The sequence below is a fragment of the Charadrius vociferus genome, unplaced genomic scaffold (assembly GCF_000708025.1).
Source record: "Charadrius vociferus isolate BGI_N301 unplaced genomic scaffold, ASM70802v2 scaffold385, whole genome shotgun sequence".
NCBI classification, from domain to species: domain Eukaryota; kingdom Metazoa; phylum Chordata; class Aves; order Charadriiformes; family Charadriidae; genus Charadrius; species Charadrius vociferus.
In genome coordinates, this window is record NW_009648925.1 from 5,214,463 (window position 1) to 5,236,189 (window position 21,727).

At 38.7% G+C, this 21,727-nt stretch overlaps 1 protein-coding gene across 1 annotated transcript in view; it reads right to left on the bottom strand.

Moving 5' to 3' along the window:
• Positions 1–21,727, bottom strand: part of EPB41L5 (erythrocyte membrane protein band 4.1 like 5) — a 54,336-nt gene that overhangs the window by 31,202 nt on the left and 1,407 nt on the right. Inside the window, 5 exon segments of the mRNA XM_009887281.1 lie at positions 2,668–2,748; positions 3,065–3,109; positions 5,639–5,717; positions 6,854–6,896; positions 12,355–12,459. Of these exon segments, the coding sequence (XP_009885583.1) occupies positions 2,668–2,748; positions 3,065–3,109; positions 5,639–5,717; positions 6,854–6,896; positions 12,355–12,459 (353 nt within the window).

A 21,727-nucleotide genomic window follows, 5' to 3' on the forward strand; every position in this document is an offset into this window, starting at 1 on the left:
ACAGCATTGTCAAGCAACGTTCCCAATAAACACAGTGGATATTAACAGAAACTTTTGCATACTTTTCTAGGTAATCTAAAATACTAAATTTCTTTTTATGTTCCCCCTTCTCCAGTCCTCCTGATATTTGAAGTGTCACTTTTTTTGACAGGGAAATTATGGACACGAAACGGTTGTGCTGTCTGCACAAAAGCTTTGCATTAACTTTCACAAAGTACTATTGATATATTCGTTAACACACTCTATAAATGGAAGTTATCAACATCCTTGAAACTCACCTTTTTTTTTTCTTGCAGAAGGTTTTCAGCATTTGTATCACTGAAGTCTCTACTGAGACAACAGCTAAAGTTACAATGGAATTTTGCCTTAAATGATTAAAATAAAATTTCTGGAGATTCGTAAAACCCAGTTCTGATACTTTTCATAAAACTATCTGTCCATTCTAAAAATAAGTTTTTGGTTTTATGACTATAAATCCCTGTCCTGCTAAAATTACTCTGTATCAGGGCACAATCATGCAAGGTTATACTTGGGGCCCCCCTTTTCATCTAAGAACATAATAAATGCCCTAGTGGGTCAGTCAAATGGCTCATCTAGTCCACTGCTGCATGCTCAACAGAGGCAATAAGAGATGCTATTTAGAGAGCATACTGGAACATACTCGTCAATGGGTGTGACACATCAAAAGCACAACCTCCTTTTTCCACAGATGCTAACAAGCCCACCTTTTAAAGACTGATGGTATGCCTAAAATGCTGTAACTCACAGTTAGAAATTTCTATAAAAATGCCCTGATTTTCAGAGTCACTAAGCATTTGCTTCTCCCATTAATTTCAAGTCGCTTCTTAATGTTTAGCTCATATCCAAAAAACTAGAAATAATTCTGCAACTTGAAGCTTGGGTGTCTGATACAGGCCAATAATTGTTCTGTCTGGAAAAAAGAAACTACAGCTCTTTATGTAGGAAAAAAAATAGTGACATCTTTGGGAAGACCTAGAAAAGTCACATAGATACATACAATATTCCATAGGTAAAAAAAACCTACATACAATCTAAAAACCCGTTTCTTGGAATTCTGAAAGCTGCAAGCATAATAATAGTCTTTTTACCCCCCCCCCTTTTTTTTTTTTCTTAGATGCTGACTGAGGAAGTCTGTAGTTCTATAATAATTTACTCCCACTAAAACGCCTGCCTCTGTTGAAAGGAATGCTGTCAAAGCCAGCTTAGGTTCCAGCTGATTTAAATAAAAGTACACAGCTGTCAGACAGTAAGATTAAAGCCCTGCTACGGGCCTCATTGTGGAGAGAGGAAAGAAAAGACCAGCACAAAAAGCAATGGATATATGGCCTAATTAGATCACTTTGTTTTTCCAAAAACTTATCCGCCAAACCTGTATCTTAAGGCTCTAACAATGCTAATATTTTAAACTATGGTATGTATTCTAACTGTTTTCCTTCCACACAAAAGAGCAGGTTAAAAAGGCAGGTATCTTTACAGTTTAATCCCAACTCTCTACACCTACACATCATCAGAGCCATTAATAGTTCCTACCTGAAGAACAAAATGTGTTTTGGAAAATACCTGTAAAAGAATTTCAGTGACTTAGTCCTGTTACCTAATTCCTGCAAAGTATAACAACGCATTGGATGATAAGTTGAATGTTGTATAGAGAATTTGTGCAGCACAAAATACTCGGCACATCTCCAAATTCCCTCTTCATCAGAAGACTGTACAACAGCTTTACAGCAGAGGTTCTGGGATTTTTTGTAGACTCAAACTGGGTTGAGCAAAGCCACATTGCTATATCCTCCAAAAAGGACCCTACTCTAGCAGACATTTCTAGAACTTCAAGCCTCCCCTCTTTCTTTTGGGAGTTCCCCTGCTTGAAACCACAGCAAACTCCACATTTGTTAAAATCACACCCTCATCCAAACAACAGAAGACATTTGCCATGAACACCAGTGATATACAACCTATACAAGCAACTGAAGGTCAGACCACAGTTCTCAGAGAAGCTGTAGATGCTGGACTCTCAGCTGGAATGAGAAGTCAAAGATGACTCATTAATAAGAGTCTCAGATGACTCAAGCATAGTGCTGTATAGCTGAGAAAAAACATAGTATGTCAACTCTTTCAGTTGAAGAAGGATCTCAAATAGCAACAACAGTATTTCAACCATAAACGCTCAAGTACGAGATGAGCCACGGGGCACTAACACATTTCCACAAATAAGCTGAAGTCAAAAGCTGGGTGGTTTTTATACACGAGACTTTTCAGTTGAGTGCAGAACCAAAGTAATTTTGTATCTGATTTGTACAACGAAGAAAGCACGCGGCAGAAACTGTGTGACGAAAACAAGTGAACTGTGTTACTGTATCAAAGCAATTCAGGAAGACTGCAGACCTTGTGTCCTGTGTGAAAGTGGACAGGTTTGCACACAAGCACCTGAGAAAATAAGCTCAGGGCAAAGCTGTTTATGTTCAGAACCTCCTTGTTCTGTTTCCTGAGGAATCAAGTAATATTCTACATATGCTTTCAGCAAAATTACAATCAAGAGCAGCTGTGTTTCACGTCGGATCGCTAATGTCTGGGCAGAACCTATTTTCCGGACATAACAAGGACAGACAGACTAACTGAGGTAGTAAGAGTCTACACAAAGCTGTTCATGCAACTTCATCCTTCCCCACCTACTCACCTTGCATGTTATAAGCTGCCAACTGGACGGCTGTGTCAAAAGGACATTCCAATCTGCAGTAAGAGAAACGTCTTGTTAAAACCTTAGCTGACACTATTTAGTAGACAATTCATATACCCAACAGCGAGAAACTGCAAATGTTTGAGATAAGAAGTGAAAAAGGTTAACAGATTTTCAGCAAATTACCAAGAGACAAGCACTACATTATTTAAGTATTCCTCTGCTGCTACTCACGCATACGAAAGTAATATTTTAGAGGAAAAATAACTTCACTTAGTAAAACTTATTAATTATCCAAATATAACTTGAATAAATCTTGTGCTAGACACACTGTAATTGTTTAAAAGACTGGTTATTTGGAATACTTACTTTCCACTAAGAATATCCAATTTTAGCTGCAGAACAAATAAATATCTGTGGGATTAAATAAGAAAGAAAAGTAATTGATTAATAGTTCTAATGTGTGACTCAGCCAAGTGGGGGAAGTTAGAGCCTGACAAATACAAACATTTTCTGTTTTTTACATGGGTTTTCAAGACTGAAGAAACTGCACTGTGATCTTCGAAGGCTTTAGCAGTTAGGTTTGTATGCTTTGCACACCTTCCAAATGAAGTAAACCCAAAACTGGAAGTTGCCACAAGCTGAACTACAGTGTTGCATGGAAAAAGAAAGAGGATACTACAGCCTCATTTATTCTCTTCTGATCCTACTTTGGCAAAGAACAACAAAATCTTCCACATTTTCTTCGTTATTCATAGACACATCAATCTCATAAGAGAATGAATATTTCAAAGTCCTTCAAAAGTAAATGTTCCTAATATGGACTACTTAGATAAAATCTAACCCAGAAATCTGACTGCAAAGTGACAAATAAACAGCAGGGCTGCAGCGTTTTCAACTTGTTTATTCTTCAGAGCCAGCCCTCCTTCACTGCCTTGCTTATTCAGTACTCTTTGTGCTTAGAAATTGGGCAAATATTGAATACAAAGCTCCTATCCCTTTCATGCACAACACCAATCCTTCCGAGCCAATACCCACAAAGAGTAGCCCGCTTGCTCCACTATGGTACACAGCTTTCCTTTAACAAGAAAAGAAGTAGTCTCATCAACTAAAATGCTGGCATCTGTGATGGCATCCAGTTTGAATTCTACTACAGATGAACAGAAGCCTTACACACAAAACCAAAGATGATGCTTCCGTTTCAACATGTGCCTATGTCTCCTCATACTCGCATACACAGACACAAAACAGATGCAGGCATTTTTCCTATGGGTCCCTTGGAAATTCACAAATACTTAGCCAAACCATTTATTATCCAAAGCCTTTTGAACACTGGCCCCTACATGGGGAATAAATTTGTTTGGTACTGACCCTAGATATCAAAAGAATGAGCACAGGCCTCCAGTGTATACTGGGTGTGACCAGTCCATGCTTATCAGCCACATAACGCTTGCAAAGAATTCAAAAATACTTCCCGTGCTTAGGCTGTGTTACATGACCTCTCACTGGTGGCATCTGATGGGAAGCTGGCAGAAAATGTGAGCAAGCTGCACCTGTGGAAGCTGACAAGGGGCTCCACTGGGTGTCCTGTCACACAAAAAAAAAAGGGCTTCCTCAGCAAGGCCCTGCTAGTGACACCTATAATCCATAGCAGAGCTCCCCTTCCCACTGCTTCTTTAAGGCATAAAATTGTCTCAAGACAGAAGAAAGACTTGCTGCTCTCCTCTTCTGGGGGATTAGCTAAGCAGACAGACAGGGTTTAAAAGCCCTCAGGTTTCAGATCTGCCATGCTAAAACCTGTATAGCGAGGTCTGACTAGCAGAACTTAGTCAGGATGGATGAAAACATTTCATAGTGGTCGATTCACAGATGTAGGTCTGAATTTTGCTTATGGTTACTATTTTTAAAGACAGTTAAATGTTTATTCAGGAACATGAATGGGGAGGTAAAACATTCTTCCCAGATTGTCATGAAAGCACAAAGAACAGTTATAACATTATGTTAACATACGTAAGTATGAAGCTGCACAGGGTACATATGGCTGCAAGGAGTAATGCTACTGTAATCTTCCTGGTAGCACTCCCAGGGATTTGGCTAAAGTGCAGATCGAAGATCCACACAGACATAAACCTGAACAACAAACAAATGCCCTTTATGCTCTTAGAAATGGCTGAGGGTATGAAGCATCTACACCTATCAAGAAAACATAACAACTGTTTTCTCCCCAAAACGTGTCATCAGCAGAGGTGACAACGCAAAGAAACGCTACCTTTTGCAACAGACTTATACTACTGACAGATGGTAGGTTATGTTCTTTTTCAAAGCACCCCAAGTATGTCTCAGTCCAACATGAAATGCAGCATTATGAACGGATTTGTGAAATGCTTTAATCAAGAGAATCTGCTGCTCACCTGATAACTACAATCCTACATATACGGTACTGTCAACTCACATCTCAACACGGCAGTAAAGTACTGTTTTCCCTTTGCATAACCTCTGCAAAACCACAGAAGTAATGAAATACTCACTGAACTTCTTTTTGCCAAAGAGAAGCTCTAACTTGCAATTCAACACTCTTCTGCCTAAAGAGAGAGGATGACTGCATACAGTTGAAACTAAATGCAGCTTAAGAAGAGCAAAGAAGGAGGAATGATGCCTGTTCTCTTCAGTAAAAACCTCTGTCCATTGTGTATAAGCTACTCAGATCAGTTGCCAGAATTGCCTAATGAAAATTGGTGTCAAGTAATATAGAAAATATATAGATCTCTATATTAGAGCTCATTTATTTCATAAGAGCTACATTAGAAACATTTACAAAAAGCCACCTAAGCAAGCAGCTCGAAGGAATTCTCCAAAGCATCATACAACTGTTTAAATAAATACTACAAAAACATTTTCCTGGCCTTATTTGGATACCTCATTCTCACACAAAATCCCTCTTACCTTGTCAGCTCTTCACGTAGATTGTTGGGCTCTGAAGAATAAAACTTTACACGAAAATGCAGACAATATGGTGGGCCAACTGCAAAGCAGAATTAATTCAAGACAATGGTAACGGTTACTGGATGAGAGATCTTATTTTTTTATTACACAGAATCATATCACAAAACTTGACTGAAATTGGCTCTGTCCTACCACAAGGTCTTAAGGCAGGAATTCCTTTGTGACAGGGAAATGCATGAAAAACATCAGGGTGAAAGGACACTTAAATACATGCACAAAATAGTTTTATACGTTACAAGCCAATTCAACAGTCATATCACATTAAGTTGATTTGTCTTGCCAAGAGCACACAAATCTAGGTTAATCCCTACATTTAAGGACTCTATCCATCACCAAGAAAGTTGTGCATCTTGGCTCTGCAGTTGAGCAAACCCCCAGGCACTCTGTTGGTCTCAGTAATGCATTTCCAGAGCTCTGGGAAATACCCACTGTTGACGACTGCTGGCCCCTTTACTCCATAGAAGTTTAGACATATTTTAGGGGGATTTAACAGACCCTTCTGTGGAAGAATCACCTTTTCTGGAAACCAAAGAGTTAATTCAGCAAAAGGATGGATTAACAGTTCTTTAAAAATGTGCAGCGCTCTGCTGATTCTTGCATCTGACAGGAGGAATTTTCTCTCTCTCGGTGCTTCCAAAACCTCTCTTGTATTAACAAAGCACCACAAATCTCTGAAGACTTCCCACAGTGGAGAGCAAGGAAGCTGCTAAACAAAAATCAGCTGATGTCACAGCTTACCGAAAGATGCACCACTGAAACAACCAGGCCACACTAAACCCTTGTGCAGCAGATAAGGACTTCGTGGACCAAACACAGATTCGGGCAATCAGGACTGCCCCAAGGGATGGAGCATCCAAGACAAGTTTTTCTATAGTCAGGATAACATCCTATAACACTAAAGCATCTTCAGCTACCTCAACTCCCTTTAAACAATAATTAATGAGCCTCTAACATGTTTAATTAAGGACATTACACTAAAGTAATATGAGCTACAGAGGGAAGAGGTCATTAAACAATCAGCAGCACCATGCCAGGTGTTTGTCACTGGGTCTTGTCACCCCTTACAGGACACTCCCCCCCACCACCCGTTTCAACTCTCTGCACCTCCTGTATGTTCAACATGAGATCCCAAAAGAAACCGAAAAGGACACTTACTTTTAACTTGCTTTTTAATGCTTTTTGTGTTGTCCAACCAATGCTGAAAAATAAATTACTTTCATTGAATTATCGATAAAGAAGTCTCACAGAAAAAGCAAAAAAGGAAAGAAAAAAAACCTATTTGTTAGTGAAGATCATCTTGGAATAACAAGTAGTTTGTTAAAACAAACTAATCCAAACCTTTTAAAATTCACAGCTCTCAGTGCTCAAAGATCCTTTCACTCAAAGTTTGTAATGCAAAAATGTCAGTTTGAACAACAGAAAGATCCTACAGTACCTTAGTTAAAGCCAATCTTCAAGAAAGTATTATCTACTTTAAAAAAAAAAAATATACTGACAAACCACTTCAATTACTAAAATTTTCACCCTGTCCAAACAAACAAACACTTAATTCACACATTAGTAGGTCAGCCAGTGACAACGTGCCAGAGAGGCATAAATCATAGCTGGAGACTCTGGCACTCTGCTATTTGTGACGTTCACTTGGGGTGGAGGGGAGAGACTAAATAAATATTGTTGGCTTTCAGGCATTTTATTTAGATGACTCAAGTGTAGTAACAGCAATGCTGTCTATGTCTAAACATAAGGGTCAGCTCTGCATAATTCTCCAAAAATCTATTCACAGGTGACATTTTAGAAACTGTCATACGGGAGGACAGAAGTTACTACCTACTGATGCTAATTATAAGCTATATACTAGACACGAAGTCAAAATAATGGCTTCACTTATACTGTGTACAAGAGCATGTGAAAAATAAGCTATAGATGGCAGGTTGAGAGAAACACCTAAGCTATTCTTCCTAAAATAATTGCATATACTCCCACTGCTGAAGAGTTTACATCAGAAGTTAAAAGATAAAGCTGTAAAGCTAATATACAGCTAGTGGTAGAGACCTACTTCCACCTGTTCCAGCTGTGCACAGTGAACAACTCCCTCCTCCAAAGGAGGTGACTCAGTTAACCAGTAAACACGGCACCCTATTCAACATAATTGCATTGACTCAACAGCCAGAATAAACTACCTAGCATGCCATGTCCTGCACGGTTCACAATACCCAGGTAACACCACCTCATTTGATCAATCCCAAATGTCACCTTGCAACTAATACAGATAAATTATATCCTTAGCAACACTCTTTTTTGTTAAACTATGTGCCATAAAGTTCACAGCGGGCCCCATGGAGGACGGAACAGCAACAGGGGTATGAGAAAGAACCGGTATTTTCAGGTTGCAACGCCAAGTGCAAACACATTCCTGTCTTCAGCAGCCCTGCCTTCTGCAGAGAGTATGTAAAGTCAGCCTGTAATACAGACAGGATATGCAGTGATTGATATGCTAGTTATAGATCAGAACAATGAACCATCTACCCCTGCTGTGCACACAGCTGAAAATCCTCTCATTACCTACGAAAACAAAGTAGCTACAGAAAGCTATTTGAAACATATCTAATATATTTTTAAAATCAAGCAGAAGGCTTAATGAAGAAGGAAGTAAATATTTATGTCAACTTTGCTTACACTACCAGCAAAATGGAGTTGAGCAATTTTTTGTTTCTTTGTTTGCTTCTTTAAGAAAATTATATAATCTCTCTTCCTTTCCATAAACTCACTTGCTTAAAGACAATTTACTTACTCCTTCCTCCACCATAAAAATACACAAACTACCTACTTGGAGGCTTACAGGTGATTTAGATACAGGAATGGCAAAGAGAGCCACTTCTAGACTCCAGAACTGCCTGTGCATGCCTGTTTCATCTCCCTCCTGTTTTCTCTCATCTCCTCCACATTCCATGGGAAGGCAACTGAGAGGCCCGCAACAGGCACTGATAGTGTTTTACTCCACTCAGCTCTTACCACTGCTGCCTACAGGAGCTCCGTCTGAATGGTAAGGGTGTGCATGGAAGAAGGGAAACAGAACCGCCTTTAAATGGAGGGGAAAAAAAAAAAACAAAACCCAAAACCAAAAAACCCAACACATGCATGGACACACACAGACATCAGGAAACTTAAGATTTAGTCCAAGTGATTAAAATGGAATTCAAGTGGACCTGGCAAGAAGTTTAGATTTTGAAGAGAGTTTGCTCAGCACAGTCTACTGCTGAAATCCAGAGATAAAGTTTGCTAAACAAAAAGCAATAGGAACAGACTGCAAAGAGTACTGGAAGTCCTTACTAAAACAGTTCGTTGCTTCAGAAATTTAAAAAAAAAAACCCCAAAACAAAACCCCAAAACAGCGAACCCAAACCACACACACAAAAAAACCCCAAACACATAAAAAAAAAACCCCACCACAAAACCCCGGCAACATTTCAAGAAGGTATGGTAAAAGGGTTCGGGGATGGTGAGGCTAAAACTGGCCCCATACTTTATGGAATTAATGGGTGCATACTTACTGCAATGCTATACAAATAATTTTCAGCATTAGGCACTACATCAGAGAAAACTGATGTTTGATGTAACAAACTGATGTGTTGTACAATTCCATTAGGAAAAGCAAGTATTTGATGTTTACAACCTGTTAGAATTAGAAATTTGCTACATTTGAAGTGTTCAGTGCCTCCTTACTAGAAACATCTCTCCAGCAGTGCTAGAGGGAAAGCCAAATAGCCCAACAAGTTAACAGCAATCTTTATCTTTTGTGTCACTGGACATGCTGTGCTTGTTCATTGTCTGCCTGAACCACAGTTACTCAAATTAACAATAGCCTGTTCCCTTGGCTGCCAGACCAAGCCTGATACATGCTGGACAATCTTGCAAATAGCTCCTTTAGCCACCTCCTGCCTCTTACTTGGAGGGGGGAAACTATTCCTAGTCATCAGACTAGCAATGAACTCAGAAATCACATGAAAATGACAATTCTCCCACTTTACAAATTGTTTCAAGAACTTCTTTAAAGAAGCTAGCATTTGAATCCTAAAATCCATAATGTCAGAAAGTGTTTGTATTATCTGGGTTCCCCGCACTGCCCACTACATCATAAACTCAAACACCTAACTATTAATCACTTCAGCATCTCAAAAGAAGAAAAAAGCTATCCTTCAGTTGTTCAAAATGAATCTATTCATAACTCATTTGTAGTTAAAAGAAGCGAGGAACTTCTCAATTTTTTTATTTAACTACATGTTGCTAATTTGCCAGTTTTTATATCATCAGGTGCAACTAGTTAGTAAGGCAATATACTTAGATTCAAGTTGGGTAGCGGAAAGATTATCTCCTTGGCAGCCAGCAGATAATTCTGTCCACAGTAAGGGACTGGATCCTAACGCTGTTTATTTAACAGGTCTCCTGAATAATCTTTGACAAGTCACTTGATTAGTCTCTGTCTTTGTTTCCAGACGCAGATTGGGTTTCTGCTAGAATGTGCTGGCTCTTCTTTGCAAGAACGGCTTCCATCACAACAGTTCTTCATTTCTTAAAGCAATTATCTCTGGCTGTTATGTTCAGCTCTTCTGGCAAAATGCAATCCTTTCTGCTTCTTTATACAGAGCGTATCATTAAAGTCCAGTTTAAACAGATTGTTATCTCTGCTCTGCCTCTTTTCAGTCACACGTAGTTAAGAAAAGGAAGCAAACTAAGTTCGAAATTGAAATCGCTTGTACCTGGTAGATTGTGCAGTATCAACTACTCAATCAGATCCTGTCTGGACTGCAAGTAACAATTTGCTGGACAAAAGCAAGCCATGAGCCATTGCTGAGGCAGAAAAGATTAACTCTTATTTCCCCATTTCAAGATGAAATGATTTTATTTGCTAACAGAACAGTAAAAGAAAAAAAGTTTACCATACAGATAGTTTCACCACTTGTAACTAACCCACTGTGAACTCTTATGAGATCCTAGAGGCACACGGGAAACACTTCAGAAGCCACATGGCAGAAACTGAGTTAGGATACCCAAAATGTATTTTTTTCCTGAACCGAAAAATAAATGCAACAGAGTCATTCACTATCAATGCTCAACATCCTAGATTGCACATGCTTACCACAGCAAACATGATATTTGTAAATATAAAACAGTATGCCATGGGCTGTTTTCTAATTGCTGTTAGTAGGATATACGCATGATTCTGAATGACATCCCTCCGTTAGCGTAACAGTCTTTTCCTCCTTAATGTTAAATGTCTCTGTTCTGCAAAAGGTTTGAGACCACTTTCACCATTAGAAACTGCAGCCCAGCAGCAGCTGATCCCGCTAGTCATGAAGTTTGCTTCAGATGCTGAATGCAAATTATTTTCTCTGAAGAGAATGTTCTCTGCAATTACAAGCTAAGCATAAAACTCAATCGCAACAGTTTTGAAAAGAAACCATCAGGTTCTAAGCGTGCTTTGGGGTGCATAATACTGTGTCCAAAGCTGTCAGATTCTTTCAAAGATTCAAGCTTGGGGAGTTTTTTGTTGTACAAAGCTGTAACAATTAAGATGTCACCTTCAAATTGTTCTGGACATAGACCCTCACAGAAATAAAGCAATGTATGTCATTGCCTGCATTTTGTAAGCTGACCTCGAACAACTCGGGTATTTAGCTCAGCAGCAACCGTCTGTGCTTCCACTCTGCCATCCTAATCATGAAATAATTCTGAAGTGGACTTGAAACACAGAAACAATTAGGTCATACATCTAACAAATTGACATACACACTATGAAAACTCAGATCTCATTCTACCAGGAGGTGTTGGGATAAGTGAATGCAGGTTCAAGCTACGAGAATGCAGGACATAGACTCCCTGTCTGACACCTCACTTAACTTGCCACTATCCTCGTGGGCAGGATTAAGTACTTGGCCATAAGAAGTATCTATATAAAACTGCACAGCCCGCAAGTGAAAGAACTGCGGTTACTTCTGACAAACAATGCCCTGCTTCTGTTTTCGAAAGCAGTCACGTTTTTACAAACACACTACAAACTCCACAAAGAAACTCAGGCTTGCAAGAACCGTCTACTCAAACTGTCTAGCACATACACACCTATATCCTCCCAAAAATTTCCTAGTTGCAGGTCTGAGTCACGACCAATTTGAGCAAACCGAAGGTATACCCTTCTTGCCAAGATTATTTCCCAAGCGGACATTAACAAGATGACTTCTGCTGATGAGACAGTTGATGGCATTGGCAAAGGAAAACTTTCTCGACTCTGTACAATAATGAAGGGCCGAGCACACACCCTGGTTTTGCCCCTTTCTCTCTGCATCAGCAGCATCAAGAATTGCCACATGGCGTGCCAGGCTCTGGGGTCCTACTTGACTAGCCTGCCTAATGACAACAGAAGATGTGACAGGAACAAGTGAAAGACAAGAAAGGAAGAGACAACAGCATTGTAATACATTAGAGTGCTCAAGGTAGAATTAAACTTAAGGTCACAAACTAACAGACCATAGAGTTTCTGCACAAAATTTAACTCAGTAAAGACAGCTTTCTTACAGCATTTTTGTCAATATTAGAATTTAACTTTTAGACTCTTGCCTGGGGGGAAAAAAAAAGAAAAGAAAAAGAGCACTGCTACTCACCGCCACTTGTGCGGAATCCATGAACCTTAATCCAAAGTAGTCGCTTTCTATAAGGTCCAGATGATACATGATCTGTTCAAACAGGAGCTGGCCTTTGGCTTTTTTCTGGAAATATAAACGGATTTAGAACTTAGCAAGTAGATTTATTGTAGCATCTACTTTCTTCTAGGCACACTTTATACTGTAATTCCAAAAGTAAGAGAATCCCCAAATTAACCTTCTGAAAATATCATGTGGAAATTATTTTTTTCTCTCATATTTTTGATGGCTGCTTTTCTGAAAGGCAAACGTACAGCCCACAAGAAGTACACATAACACCCTTAAAGGACTTGCATAATCTCCTTTTTTGGAAAGAGTCAACATTGACTTGCACAAGACAGAGTGTTAAAATGTAATGTTATCATTGTGCCTTTTAGGCTTTCCTTCCTCACGGAAGTTCAACAGAACTGGAAATACAGCTAGAACAATTGCAATGACTAATGCACTGAAGAAAATTCTCAGAGCAAAGTACAGCAAATTGCTTAAGAATTTACTACTACTTGATATCTAGGCAATTCAGCAATTCTGAAGCAGGTAGCAAAGTATATCGAATTAGGATATACCATTCCATTAGCAAGTGCTTTCAACAACTGACAGGAAATAGTCTGGGGCAAGCAACTTTAACAAATAGTACTTAGATAATGCATTTACAAAAGTGAGTTTGTAAAACTCACTTGTAAGTGCAAAGAGCCACTGCATATGCTCATACATAACTTATGAAAAAACTTAGCTTTCGCCCCAAGTAAACATCATTTTTACAGTGATGATCTAAAAAATTAAACAGTTGTTTTTAAAGAGAAGGCATGTAAATAGCACTGGACAGTTTCTACACAACATACATTTTTCATGCTACGAACTCCTTTATAGTAATACACTGAAAGAAAAGCTTAGTAGTAATACCTGAGATGCCTAAATGTAATAAAATACATTAATAAATTAGTAGGTCAGAGTACAAGTCATGGTGTTGGAAAAAAAGTATTTTTAAATGTAAAGAAATGCAGACAGGATTTATGCTTACTCTGCAAGCAATTTAAGGATTTCTCTACTTCCATAATGCAATCTTTTATTTTAATAGTTTTACATTCACAACCTGAGAAATGGGCTGACTTTCGAAGCATATTTTATAGTAAGCTACTAATTAGTAGATTTTGTCCACCCCTCAAAATTTTGGGCCGGCCAAAATTCTTATTCTCCAAAATAACCTAGTTTAATCACTGAGTCATATCCATGTAAGGAAAGTAGCATGCATAATTTCTGACACCTTTCTCTACCCTGATCTTCAAGTATTTTATATTCAACTTTGCAATCATAATCATTGGTTTACTCTATGCTTCAGTTAAATCCAACATGACATTTCACAGTCCAAAGTAAAACCTCAGAAAAGTCTGTAAACTGAACCTGCCTAAGCAAGTTCTTCCACGGTTATTTATTTCCAAGTATTGGGGAAGTAGGGGGAATGGAAGGCAATTAGACTAGCAGGCAACTTCACATGCACACAGCATCTACAAAACGTTGTATAATGAAAATGCTGAGATGTAGACCTCATCAAACTCGTTCAGGGCAAGTTTCTTCTGTTGACTTCAAAAAAAAGTGCTTCTCAGAAAATCGCAGATTTAAGAAACACCGGCAAGACTCTCCTAAAGGAAGCCCTAAGGCAAATCACCTACATATAAAACCACACATTTCTTCCACTATTTGAGTCTGTAGCCTGTTTCTTCAAATAGCAAGACTCTGAACTCTGGATATTTTCTCTCAGACCAGGATATCTTCTGCTTAAACAAGAAGATATACTAATACAAGTGAAATCAATTCAGCATTTGCAACAGAAAAAAACAAAAAAAATGGTTTATTTTTCCTGAAGCTTTCTGGACTGGGTCTAAAACTAGAGGAAAAATCTCCCCTTATTGGACAAAACATCTTAGATCCTTCTGAATTCCTCAGTAAATCATCTCTTAAAAATGTAATTAACCAGTTATCTCAGGCAAATTCCCTCCCTGGGACAGACAACAGAACATTTTAACTTGAGTCTGGAATTACTCCACATATTACCTCAGACTACCAACAACCAAAACTTACTATTGTTCAAAATTCCGCAGCATCAAATTAGTTTTGGAGCATGTTCACCTTTTTGGTAATCTCAAAGAACTCAATGATCAAGTGGACCCAGAATGACTAACGTGGGAGAAAGTCCCTGAAGAATAGCACTGAAGCAGCTGTGGAAATGTTTGCAGGGCTGCTGCTTGTTTTCTGATTTAAATCACCAGGGCTGTCAACATGGAATTAATTATGCAGTACTTTGCATATGACTTAAACCATCAGTTGCTGTATTTGGTGTGAGTCAGCAAAAGTTTCACACGTGCTTTAATGTTAATTTCGAATTCTTTCTTACAGCCTTACTAAAGTCCTTCCTTCTTATATTGAAACAAACAGCTGCCAAAAATTGCATTGCTTTGTAACAGGTCAATTTTTAGGAATCAAAGTTAATGTCTCTGTATTCACTAAACTGTGATCTCAAGTGTTTTCAAAAGACATAGCAAAGATATGCTTCTATTACACTTGCTGGTGAGAAGTTAGCCCTAAATCTGTAGTGGCAACATTCAATTTAAATGACGTTTTTATCCTGCTGCTACCCTATGCTTTTATTTTTCCTCTTTTTTTTTTTTTTTCTCCTGTTGTTCCTTGCAGCGACCTCAGGTTACTCTCAAAGGACAAATATTTTCAAGCTGCTTAATGGTTACCAATGAACTACTAACGACTCCACTTACAAGCAGTCCAGCCAGTGGCTGGTCCTCCCTTCAGGGCACAAATTAAACTCCTCATGGGTTTGTAATTCTGTAAAACCTGACTACTTGATTTATACAGTTTGCTATACTCTGTAGGAAGCAACAGCAAACATCTCACAGCAGGAGAATCAACAACTGAACTGGGAAACTTAAATAAAATATATCACTTCCAGAGGGCAGGGCATCTAGTGGTCTTGCCGCACTTTGGAATGAAATGAAGGCATCTGTTGATCACTTTGGCATGAATCGTGTTTTCCCCCACCCTGAATGGAAGGGATGCTCCCAACTACGTCCTAATGACATCTCATGCCACACTTAACTGCAATTGCTGGCTGAGTAGGTGTTTAAAAGGCTGGATTAACCCCCGTCGCTCAGCAGCAAGGCTGGGTAAAGCCAACTCCAGCGTTCGCCTCAGCAAGGCTGGTGTCATCCTCCAGGATAAGGTGATAGAAAAACATTCACCTTGGCTCAGGCATCTCAGTCACTGCTTAAAACCAGTGAGGCAGCATTTATATCTTCTTCTCATGGTCTCAGAGGTTAATGTTATTTCAAGGACATGCATTCAAGAACAGCAACTCAGTGCTCCACAGCTCGCCTGTATGATGTAAAAGCCATTTTCAGAACCAGCGGCAGCCAGTACAGACCAGCACTGGCGAAGCAACACCGGCTTACAACAGCTGGGGATGCAACCCTTGTGCTGGGCAGCCACCAGCTGAACAGATCACTTTTTAAGGGTATTATCAGGTTTTTAAGCACAGCGAAGTACTTCAAACTTCCAAAACTTGAAAAAAAATAAGACCAAAACGTCCACTTAATGAATTTACTAACTAAAATGCTTATCAGAAAAGGAATTTTCTCCTCTATTTCTTTTCTTTGTGAAGAAAAGGAGACCCCTATATAAGATGAGCTCTGAAAAAAAGAGACGAATAGGCTTTACCTTCATGGGACTTACCATCCCTTGTGTCTTTGCAGCTGTACTTTTCTGTCAGAAGATTTCTTCATACGATGATGCTAATATTGCTTATTAACAATAATTAAGAGTAGCTATTGCTTTCAGCAGCTACTGAAGAGTAAAAACCTTCCTTCCTGTTTTTTGTCAACTCATTAGGAGGGTTACTATTCACATTCACACCAGTTTCCTCAGAAAGATCCCATTTACTTCCAACCCCGAAAAAGCCAGGGACCCCTATTCAGGATTTACAGCTACCCAGCTGCTAGGATGTCACCTATGCACATTTGCAGACTATGGAAGTGCAGGAGCAGCAAATGAGCTTGTCCATTTTTTTTTTTTAATGAAGTTAATCCCCCTTCTCCCAAATGACACATTTTGGAAAAAAAACAAAGAAAAAAAAAAGCCATGAGAAAGTTCCAACATTGAGCTTTAAAGGAAAAAGACTTCATCTCAATATAATGAAAACAGTAACTATAGTTAACACCATTAAGGTTTGCTGAAAAATTGGAGGGTTAAACTCCCTTATCTTTACAAAGGCAGTGTTAGAAGTACACATTATTTGTATCACCCTGATCTTCTTATGGCTTTAAGTACTGACCTACAAATGGAGTTGCTCCTCTCAAACTCCAAGCATCAGTCTTTCAAATAACTTTCCAAACTCCCCAGACAATTTTCTCCTTCATCTAAAGATGTCACTGGCAGCAAAACACCAGTTCTGCTTCCCTCTTGGATTTATCCCCAGCCTTTAACAAGGACCATATATTCTTGTATTGAGTAAAAAGCCCTGCAGACTGGAAGGCTGTGGAGAATAATTTCTACCTTCAGAGACAGAGCTTATCAATTCTTTTATTTACTCAATCTCTCCCAAATATAGGAATATATGCATTTGGGATTAAACATTTTGTTCTGTTATTATTCAGAGAATATTCTTCAGAAAAAGGCCTGTCCCAAAAACCTTTATAAAGAATTGATTGCAATACCCATCATAACTGTATGTTTACTAGAATACTATATAGAAGGATTTTAATGTACTGTGCTCAGGCATGTTGAACCTATGCATAAAAAGACAAAGATTCAAAACATTCATCCTTGTCAGTTTGTTTTGCCAGAAGTCTCTTATTTTTCCACTCCCAGAAAGTTTGTATCTTCTGGTTACAGATTTGATTTAATCCATTTCTGCGTCTATTTCCTAATATTCTTTCTCATACAGAATACATCCAAACTACTTGTCCAGCATTAAGGTTTAGAGACTAAACACCTTCCTCAGTATATTCTCAAACACTTCAGTTTTACTTGGTGTTCCACCTGCAGGTTTCTCAGGAGCAGTTTGATTACAAGCATATGAGAGTCTCAGTCTTTGTGCTCTTTACAGGGGCAGTTCAGCGGGAAAGCAGGGCTTCAGACAAAGTTTGCTGTTATGCTGCGCGTTAGGAATGCTAAACCTTCGGGCAACTGAACCAGCCTGCAGCACCATCCCCAGAAACACTGCAGGCCAAACAAATCACTCTGATAGCAGCCACCCGCTCCCTTCCAGCTGCTCCCTTCCTCCCTTTCTGTAATGCTCACCTGCTGTTAACCCAAAACTACTGGACTCCCAGCACCACCCAGTACAGGCACAGTCTGCGATTCTGCTGCTGCTGCTCAGAAGTGCTGGAACGACTCAGCATGTACTACATCTGTCTTGCATTCAATCTCAATATGCATTTAAATCTGGCACCCCAGGAAGCACTGGATCAACCTGCACTACAGCTTGGGCCCCCTACACCACACAGACGACTACCTCTGCTTTGTAACGCTCAGCTCGGGATTGATTTTTCCAGTTTCAGTCCCCTAAAGGTCTTTCAGTAGTTTAAGCAAATAATCAAAAGCATTTCAATAGTTTAAGACAAAGACACACATAGCAAAGAAGTTTTAATCCAAAACTTTAGTCTTAATACACATACACAAGCAAACGTTTACTCATTCCTTTCATCAGCTGAGATTTATTTTGAAAATTTAAAGGCCAGCCTTGAACACTAAGATTACCCATTTTATTCAAAGACTGATTTTCCAACATTTTTTAGCATTGCTAGATTTTCTTTTTAATCAGCATCTGTGCCACAGACAGCATTCTGTATTTCATATTTACAGCTACAAATATTCAGCAAGTAGCCACAAATATTCTACAAGCTTTTTTAAAAAAGAAAGTGGATTATGAGTAAAAACAACTATCACAATACATCTCTGATCTTGTAGTCAGATCAACACAGATCATCTCCCTTCACACAAAAAAACATCAGCACTTGTTAACAGTTTCCTGGCAACATTTGTAGCATCCCAGATAGATTTCTTAATTTCATTTAAAATAATCACTACATGTACAGTCCTCTTTATCTTATTTTGTAAGCATTACTCCAAAATTGTAAACAGCTCAGCTAATTCCCACTATTCCACAGAGCTCTTGGATTCGTTAATATAAGAACTTGTTTTAATGATACTTCACTATAATAAGGAAAAAAGCATCTGATTTTCCAATCTCCATATTAAATTTCATGCATGCGTAAGTAAGGAATATTTTAAAATGAAAAACTACCCAGAGAGCATCCATTCTCGTAATTTGTGCCTTTCACCTTATACCACTTGGAAGCCTTTGCCTGAAACTTAGGTTGCACGTACAGAAACTGGAATACAATTAACGCTCTATTACCCATGAGAAGATTATGTAAATTGTGGGTTAAGCAGGGTCGGGGTGTTTTTACCAAAACACCTCTGGCTTCCAGAGTACAGCACTGCTTCTGTAAGACCCCATACTTACTATCTGTTGCTATTGTAAGGCTGACTGTGTTCCCCCACAGAAAGCTATCCACAAATTTTAAAAAAGGTGTGTATTCCCTGTAACCCTGTAATTTAATTTATCTTATTTATCTTACCATTTTCCCCCTTTGTTTAGGTTATCTTTTCCAGCTCCCAATTATTACTATGAATAGCATAAAATTGATTATTTCTACAACAAATACTCAATTTTTACTCTTCTGTTTTAAAAATCCTCAGAAGCCCTCCAGTACTCAAAACAGCACTTTATCCGAAATTATTAAATTTTTGTTCACAAGTATTTAATAAGCTGTTGGTGACTTCAGTTAAAAACAGCTTTGAAGGAAAAACACTTCTATGATGCCCTCCCTCCCCGCCACCTGTCTTTCCCCATGAACCATGACCACCGGAAAAGCCGGTATTCCAGCTGTTGATGGGTTCCCTCAGGAGCCCAGATTGGTACGACTGAGCTGATGGGAGTCTTCAGGTACTAAACCAGGGCTGTTCATGGCTTTTGAGCTTTTGGGAATTCCAGAGGTACAGTGGGAGATGATGGGAGTTTAGTTTCGTATGGGAACAGGATTAAAAGTAAGATAAGGGATGTCAGCAAAACAGAGTTCTTGTCTTCTCACCGCTCATACCACTAAACAAACATTCCACCCACAGATCTTAAACAATTATAAGAAAAAGCACAACCTGACTTTTGTCCAAAGTTGAACTTGAGGTAAGTTAACAGTAAAACAGCATGTATGATGAACAACATCAACAGCAGCACAGTTAACAGACACCGTATATTTTATAAATACTTTTCATAGATTAAAAAAAAATAATAAGCATCTCAGTGTTTCACTAAGCACATAAATCTGTCAAAATCACTGAATGCATTTGGACAAATATAAAGCTTCAAAAGTGGTAACAGATGAGGAAAACTACCAGGTTCAAACACTTTAGAATCCGAGATGAAGATGGGGAAAAAAACCCCACACCTTTCCATCTGCCCTTAAAGAACACTACTAACTCACATGTAGTTCATGCCTCCCATTTTGAACACACCAAAGAGACAGTAAATAGTATACATAACACTGATATTCTTCAGCCTTTGACATGGCCACTGAACAAGTAGATTCTTAAAAAGAATCCAGTCTATGTACTACGCAGGACTGTAACTTTGATGAACAGTTCAAGTCAGGCAATTTTGTAATTAAAAACAACAGAAGAAATAGAAAAGCAGACAGATTAAGTGGCTTGACAGACAACATAGATAAGATCGGTGGACAAAAAGCAGGGTTACTGCTCAAATCCTGGCTCTGTGTTTAATAAATTAATCTCAACCGCATCACTTACAACATGTCCTTCTGTCTCATTATCAATATTCAAAAAGCATCAGTCTTTGCTGCTCAAAAAGATTCTGAAACATGTTTGGCGTAAATGATGATGTTCCCTGTGGTTGTCTGTCTGTTTTTTTCCTTTTTTAAAATATAATTTGAACAGAAATTCAGCCACCTCAGATTCAATTATACGAAGGACCGTAACTCCAGACTACTCTTCTTTCAGTAGCAAATTCACTGTAAGGGTATAGCTCAACAAACATTTTAAGCAAACATAAGCCTGATACCGCCTCTACATGCTTCTTCACCACATTTGGGGAGGCACATGGGGAACCAGATTGGAGAATCGCTCCAGCTGGAAACTAACATAAGAAAATTACACTGATTATTTTCAGCCACAGCATTTTCTTGACTTAGCTTACTGCCTTGCTGCCAAAAAAATATTTCTTCTGCCAGGGGATAAGCGAAAACAAGAACAAATGCAATAATGAAAGCAACGTCGTTTCCTCCTGTGGCAGCAACAACTTGTGCCACTGTAAAGTATTTATGTAGCCATGGATTAAAAAAAGTATGGCATTCGTTCCCGCCAAGACAACTTTTTCTCTGGCTGTGAACTAACCTGTTTGTGAAGTGATTCAGTCTTAAGAAATACTTTTTTTTTTTTTTTTTTAATAAAACAACTTTACAGAACTTAGGTAGACAATGGGACCATGCACAACTGAACTGGCAGACTTGAGGGCACCTCTTTGAGATAACAAGAGTTCATTTGAAACCAAACTACTGCCAACAAAGTAACAGAACCAGTCTTGGAAAAGGTGTTAGCTCAAAGAGGACAACGATTCTCCAGGAAAGTTTTTGTATCTCTATATATGTACATACAAGTATTTTTAACTTTAGATTTTAGAAAGCAATGTTGTTTTGCCAGGATTTTGTACACTCCATTTCATCCCCTGCCTCCCCCTCCTTTTTTCTTTCCTCTTTAATAGTCGACCCCAAAATACAAACAATGCAAGTGGAGACACAAGAACAAACACATTAAGGAGTCGAAATAAAACATCTAATCTACTTTTAATTTATTGCATTTTAATCACCAAAGCAACTGGTACATATCAGCCACTGATGGTACCCTGTAATTACTGCATATAGCTATGCAGATTTAGCATATTTGTTTACTGTTACTCATAACTTAGATGCCCACAGACAAGGCTTTCTGTCGGCTTATAAAAAAAAGCAAAAGTGAAAAAAGTTTCCTGTAGAAATAAGTAGTTACCGCTGCACCCTGATCTAAGTTTTATAGTCCAGATGGCAGGTCATGACACCTCTTCAGGTTCAATTTATGCTCCTCAAAGCCTAAGAAACGTTGTAACAGGCGCCAGGAATTTCCCCACAGAGCCAACTCCAGCTCCAAAGATTACTGCTCTGGTTATGTGGAGACACCAATCTAAACTTGAGTACTTTTTAAGTGTAACTCTTGCTTTGAA